The 7,019-nt window shown below is 38.5% G+C and overlaps 1 protein-coding gene across 1 annotated transcript; it reads right to left on the bottom strand.

Annotated features, from left to right (window-relative positions):
• Positions 1–6,055: 6,055 nt before the first annotated feature.
• Positions 6,056–6,785, bottom strand: LOC127227472 (keratin-associated protein 13-1). Its single transcript, XM_051191820.1, has one exon. It carries the CDS (start codon positions 6,744–6,746, stop codon positions 6,159–6,161), a length of 588 nt encoding a protein of 195 aa, XP_051047777.1. The 5' UTR covers positions 6,747–6,785; the 3' UTR covers positions 6,056–6,158.
• Between the last annotated feature and the right edge of the window lie 234 nt (positions 6,786–7,019).

A 7,019-nucleotide genomic window follows, 5' to 3' on the forward strand; every position in this document is an offset into this window, starting at 1 on the left:
AAGGTTGTTAATTTTTATACTGTATTATTTGGGGGAATAACTATGGGAAAAGCCTGTATCTTTACATGCTATAAGAAATTTTGTTCAAGCATTTCCAACCCATAATTGAATGCAACTATAAAAATGAAACCCAGGCGATACAGAAAATATATATTTTCTGAAATATATACTTAAAATTTTACATTGTATTCTTTAACTATGTACCACTGTAACTATTATTCCTCAAGAAGCTGAATGAAATGCCCCCAAAATAGATAACTGTGTTTTTTCTGGTTGCTTGAAAGAATCTACTTCAAGAATTCTGCAAATCATTATTATTTTACCTTTAAATTAAGAGATATTAAAATTTAAAACAAATCTTAATTTATCAAAAGTGGAGGAGTAAATACATAGGGGCGCTTTCTTTATTTCTAAATATGTGGTTATTTATCCTACTATATGTACTATCTTAGCATAGAAGGAAAAGGAAATGCCCAAATTAGATAGTGGTTGACTGCATAGGGAGAATTTAACTTGAGGGTCACAAAATATTTGTACTGAAATACAATAATCACTGCAGCAATTTGGCATGTAACCAATACATAGGCAGCATGGCTGACAAAACCTACAAATAATTTTCAGAAATAAGAGAAATAAAGGAGAATCAATACAGGGACAATTACAACCTATGAATATAACATTCCTGCTACAAAGCAGTGTGTCAAAGGGTTCCTTGCTCTGGCCTGGTGCTGTGGGAAGCCAATGGAACCTTTGAGAATTGTGGTTCTCTGGAAGGGAGTTAATGTTCTATGCCTTGGTCCTGGACGCTCACCACTGAAATGCCAGTATTCGGGAAGCGAGTTGGCTGCTGATCAGAAGGTATTGGATGTAATTCTGACCTGTCTTCTTGAATAAAAAAAAAAAAAAAAAAAAAAACCCAAAAAACAAAAACAAAACCCAGAATGGTCATTGTTCTAAAAATTCTATCTTGAACTCAGGAGAGCAGTAGGCTTTTGGAGGTTTTGGAGGCAGGCAGAAAATGAGATATAATGGCCAGAAAAGCAACTTCCTGGATAGCATCTTCAACATCTACTTTCTTTTTTCTAGTGGGACTCACCCAAGTAGTTTTGATGTCCTGGAGACTAGTTTTTACAAATTTGTTTTTTTTTTTAATGTATTGATTTTTCCCAAAGTGAAACCTTTCAGACATATATAGGCTTTGTGTTAGTTAGTGAGGAGAAATAATAAACATATTCTGATATTATCTGAAGGTCACTAGATGCTGTGGTTTCTCCAAATCTAAAGAAAGAAAATTTAATAGATAAAATCTCAATGGTGTCTCTTCAGTATTCACAATCTCAGGCATCTTGAGAGAAGAAAGGGGAAGTGAAAACTATTCCAAAAGTAGCCATCACAGTTGCATCACTGGGATTGTGCCCTTGAAGAGGATGTTGGGATCCCAGCCCGTCATCTGTCTGTTCCCTGCTAGTGGGCAGTGGTGCTGGGTGCAGTTCTTAGGTGGTATGCTCTTGGCAGTGAAAGGAGAAGTCAAAACTTGGCAGACATTTCACAGCTTTGTCTGTTGGGTTGGGGACTCACACTTTGATTGCTCCTGGAAGTCCACATATTTCACAGTTCAATAAAAAAAGAAGAAAATGTCGTACCCTGCCCATAAACCCACATGATACTCTTTCAGTAACTGTGCTCACTCTAGTGCACTGACTGCCCACACCCATTCTTCACATGGAGATAACAGAAGAATGCCCATTTTTCTTTCAGACACACAGTAACTCGTTAAAGACAAAACCTCTTGCTTTGCTAAACATCTGGCATTTTCCACAAAAGAACCTCATACAAACTTAAAAGTCAAAACATACCCAGGAACTGAGTTCAGAACAAAGAGCCCTCCCCTCCCACCGCTTGATGTACTAAGAGAATTAGTGTCAGAGTAAAAGCAGATGACTTAAATGGGGTTGAGGACAGTTTTCCTGGGTGAATGATGGATTCATTACATTCCTATCATCATCACCCAACCTTACTTTGTAAGAGAAGAGCTGAAAATATAAATCAGGAAAGGCATTGAGCATTACAGGAAAGCGATGCTAAAGAGAGCTTCCCAGAGTCATTAAGTAGAGATTGGAAGACACAGAGTATCACCATCTTGTCTGATGTCTGAAATCAACACTGCTACTGAGCCACACACCCAGCCTCAGATGTGGCTTAGTAGCATTGTGCTCACTTGGCATATGCAAGGTCCTGAGTTCAATCCCCACAACCAGCTGTAGTGTTGTATAATCAAGTATGCTTGAACTATTTAGAGAAAGCCTGCCTGGAAAATGCTTCTTAAATGTTGTATTGTAATGTAGGTGTTTCTTTATTCACTCTGTTTTTATGCAGCTTATTTTCTACAGTGACATGTACACTGTATTGGAGAAACCTTCTAAGTCACCAGATCATCTGTATGACTTGTAACTCTTTTATTTATTTCTATTGTCCCTTGTATATCTAAACATTCAAACAGTACATTGCATAGGAGTCTACACAGTAGATAGCCCTGTCTTCATACTAGTTTTAATTGATGGTAGATTGCATTTTTCTCCATTTAAGATGATGTAGACTATGGGTTTGTCGTATGTAGGTATGTAACTTCCACCCCTATTCCTTCTAGAACATTTATCATGTGATAACGTTGAATATTGTCAGAGACCTGTTCTGTACTCATTGTAATGACTACATAACTTGTGTCTTTGAGTCTATTTTTACATTGTATTACATTATTTTTAAGTTTGTGGATTTTTAAACCATTGTTACGAGCAGTTTTCCTGCCAGCCTGGCCCCACAGTCACGTCAGTCCCAAATAACATACAGAGACACACTATATTAGATATAAAGCTGTTGGCCTGTTACTAGCATTTCTTATTGGCTAGCTCTGTCTTAAACATTAAACCATTTCTATCAATCTAAGTGTTTCCACGTGGTCTTATCTTACTGGAAAGAGGGTCCGGACTTTTTCCTCTCTCAAGTCTCTAAATCTTGAATCTCCACTGCTACATCTCCTAGAATCCTCCTTGTCTCCTAGTCCCACTTATCTTGCTTTCCTATTTGTCAACAGTGCTTTATTAATTAACTAATAAGAGAAACATATATACAGAATGACATCTTCCATCAAACCATTCCATTTACAACAAATTTTCTGAGATTTTTTTGTGTCTGTGTTTATCAGGGATAACAGTATATAATTTTATTTTGTTGTCATATCTTTATCTAGTTGGGACTGTAGAACAATATTAATTTTGTAGAAGAAATTTGGAGTTGTTCTTTCAACAATTATATAATTACTTTAGAAGCATTGGCGGCAGTTCTTTAAAGAAGGTAAATTTTTGTTGTGAATCTCTCCAAAACTGTTTTTATACTGAAAGGATTTAAAAATATTGCTTCAATATTTTTCTGGTTATAGCTCTCTTTAAATTTTTAATCCCATCATTGTTTAACTTTGGTGGGTCAGTTATGTCTAGAAATTTATTAATTTCTTTTAGGATTATCAGTTTAGTGGAATATAGATTTTGAAGTATGGATTTGTGACTTTCCAAATCCTCTGATATCTGTTATGGTAGCATCCATGCCAAGGTTTATTAATCACCCCTCCAATACTCTTCTCTTTCCTGGGATTCTTCTTAGTTTTGAGCAGTGTTTGGTATCATCAATAGAGTTAGACTTGATGCCTTTTGTGATAAATATTGGGGGTTTCTAGTTTCTTGGGTTTTTCACTGAGGATCTAACATCAAACATTTGAGTTTATTTTCTGAAATGTTTCTTTGCTCTGAATTTTACTCATTGCACATTATTTACAGAGGGAGCTTTAGTTCATATTTATTGTTAATGGCAGTCATTTACTCTCTGCAGATATTTTGTTTTGTTTTAGTTGAGTGAGTTTGAACTGTATTTTTTTTTCAAAACAGTTGGTGAGTTACTGCATGGGGGGTGCATATTTTATTAAGTATAGCTCTTTGGGACTGACAAATTCTTATTTTATTTTGATTATTTTAAAAGAAAGGAAGAGTTTGTTGGCCAGTAAAACCCAAACACATGAACAGTGAGTTAAGGAACCAGGGGAAACAGAAGCTCCTGTCTCCATGGCCTTCCCTGTTGGTCCTTGTCTTCCTCTATCTGTTTGTCTTGTGTTTCTGAGCCAGAAGACATGTCTCCAACAATTCCATGCTTCTCCTGTTTTTTGTCTTACTATCAGAGAACATAACTCTCTTTTGTAAGATCCATTTATAAGTGGTTAAAGACATTATATTAGGGAAGACAAATCAATAAATAGTCACATGATAGTTAATGACTTTTGTTGACAATACCATTCCACTCTTTGAATAACATTACTAACTATGGCATGGCAATCTCTCAATTTCATTTTCCCATTATGTTTAGCTGATGAAACAACTTGCCTAAAGTTAAAAGGGTATTGCTCAGATGTCAAGAGTGTGCTACAATTACTCATTTTTATTCTCATTGCTGTGTGCTTAGTGCATCCCAGAGAGATGTAGGCAGCTATTTAGATTAGAACATCAAAGGTAATGCAATATTACTTCTTATGCATTCAGAAGGGGAATGAACCATTATCTGAGTTCTGAGGGACACAATAATCCCCAAAGAACTTACATAGTAATATTGATTCTATAGACATATAATTTCTAAATATAATTACCATGTCTGGGAGTCCCATATTCATGGAATCTTACAATCATGGATTTAAATATGTAAAAATGCATTGCTGTTAAATATGCATAAATTCTTTTCTTGTGTCCATTTCTTAAAGTACACTAATATTATTTCATTGGATATTATGGGTAGCCTAGATGTGATTTAAAGTTAATGGGAAGAAGTATATGTGTCATTTGAAAACACAACATCATTTTAAGAAATACCATCATGCGTGTATTTTGATACCCATGGGGCTTTCTGAATGCCATCTTCCACAGATACTGAGGGACAGCTGTGTTGGAGGCTGCCCTGCTCAGACACCTCTTGGGGGACGAGGTGAGAAGACACAGCAGCAATGACTCAGGCACTGGGAGTCGGTGAGTAGCTGAGCATGCTGCAGACTTGTTTATTATCAAAGTTGAGGCTGCCTTTATACCCCCTCCCAAGGTCCTATGGGCTCAGGCAGCTGACTTTGCTACATATCCTTTCCTCATTGGTGTCTCTGGGTCAGGTGTCTCTCCCTCCATGTCTCTGGGCATCAAGACAGGCTTGGCAGCTTGGCTCAGGGAGGAAGAGCCTGCCAGGCATGAGCATGCATGCAGGCTGGCCTGGCCACCTGGTACAGGGCAGTTTCAGCTTGGGTAGTCTGCCAGCTATTTGTCTCTCTTACACAGCTGCATAGACCTCTCTGCTCCCAAACAAACTGTGCCTCCTGAAAATTGTTTATTAGTTAGTTTTCACCATTATGTCAGTCTTGTCTTTGTCTTTCTATCTCCTTCTCACACCCTGGCAAATTCATTTTTCTCATATATTTAAAGATAAACACATAATAATTTATACTGCCCTACATTCCATGTTTTACCTTGTCAATACATAATGGTGTTTCTTTCAAAATTTATTTATTTTTTTTAAGATTTCACTATCTAGTTTCTAGCTCCTTAGGGAAACTCTTACTCAATGTTGTGTAGAATATGCAAGCTAAAAGCCAACTCTGATTGTCACCTTAATATCTCATTGAAAATATGAATTGTCTCACTTTTCTGTGGGCATATTTTCAATGATACTGCTAAAAATTCCAGTAGGTTGTTACCCATCAGATTAGAGTCAGTGGAATGCTTGTGTGTGTGTGTGTGTGTGTGTGTGTGTGTACCAACCTTGATGCAGTATCCTATATAAACGGATTTCCTAGGGAAGGTAGTCTGAAAGCACCTAGTCTCAAGGATAGATCACTAATCAAATCTTGAGAGTCAACCAAGAATCAGGAGACTGTATTGGATGCAAGAAAAAGTGATTTTTATTAGGTCAAATATAACTACTCCCATGCACAGTCCAAGAATTTATGAATAGGTGATCTCAAGACATTTGAATTTATATTTGATTATTCATTAATTTCTTAGTTGAATAGACCCGGTGTGGCCAGAGAAAGGATGCAGAGAGAGGTTTACTTATAATCAGGAAGTTCAGCGACTTGATCTCTAGATGGCTGATCCACAGGTGAGCCTTTTACAAGAAGAACTGAAGTTTCTAGAAGTCACACAGGATGGTTGGCAGAATCCAGATCCATAACCAAAGGAAGGGTAGCGGCGGACTCCACATCTCACAGGTCTGAAGCCACTGAGACCACAGCCTGAAGTGTAGAAGCTCCTTGACCCATAGCCCAGGGAAGAGAAGCCATGGGGTCTAAAGCCACTGGATCCACAGCTCAGTGAGTAAGAGCTCCTTGACCCATAGCCCAGGGAGTGACAGCTGCCGGACCCGAAGCCCTGAGAGCCAGCATATGTGGTCCTGCAGGGACTGCAGAGGCTGGAGACCCTGGAGCTGTAGCTGGGCCGCTGACAGGAGCTTTGCACCACGTGGGAAGTCTGGCATCTGATGGGCTGGAAGCAGTTCTGATGGCAGCCGCTGTGCAGAGAGGAGCCCACATGGCAGGTTCTGGGAGAGCAGAAGTTAGTGCTGTAGATCAGGTGGCGGGGGTAGGAAGAGCCACAGGAGGAGTAGGGGTAGTTCAGTTGACCCCCAAAGGATCTAGAGGAGAACCTTCCAGAACAGCAGCCGTAGGACATGCTGAGAGTAGATGTGAGATCAGCTAGGTGTCAATGAGGCAATGCTGTGGGTTTGAATGTCATGGTTGGAACCTCAAGTTATATACCCTCTTCTGTTGGGTGTGTCCACATTCCACTGCTCCATTCACCTCCCTCGCCCTTCCCATGAAAATATTTCCCTGGGTTGTTAAGTCTAATTTATCATACATTCATATATTAATTGCACTTTAATCACTTGTGGCACATAGTAAGAAGATACTCATAGTTTCTTTTCTCTGGTATTTGCTGTGGTTT

This window comes from Phodopus roborovskii, unplaced genomic scaffold (assembly GCF_943737965.1).
Source record: "Phodopus roborovskii unplaced genomic scaffold, PHOROB, whole genome shotgun sequence".
Lineage (NCBI taxonomy): Eukaryota > Metazoa > Chordata > Mammalia > Rodentia > Cricetidae > Phodopus > Phodopus roborovskii.

Excerpts from the sequence above, each read along its gene's own strand:
- LOC127227472 (XM_051191820.1), bottom strand. The coding sequence starts at position 6,746 with ATGTCCTACGGCTGCTGTTCTGGAAGGTTCTCCTCTAGATCCTTTGGG.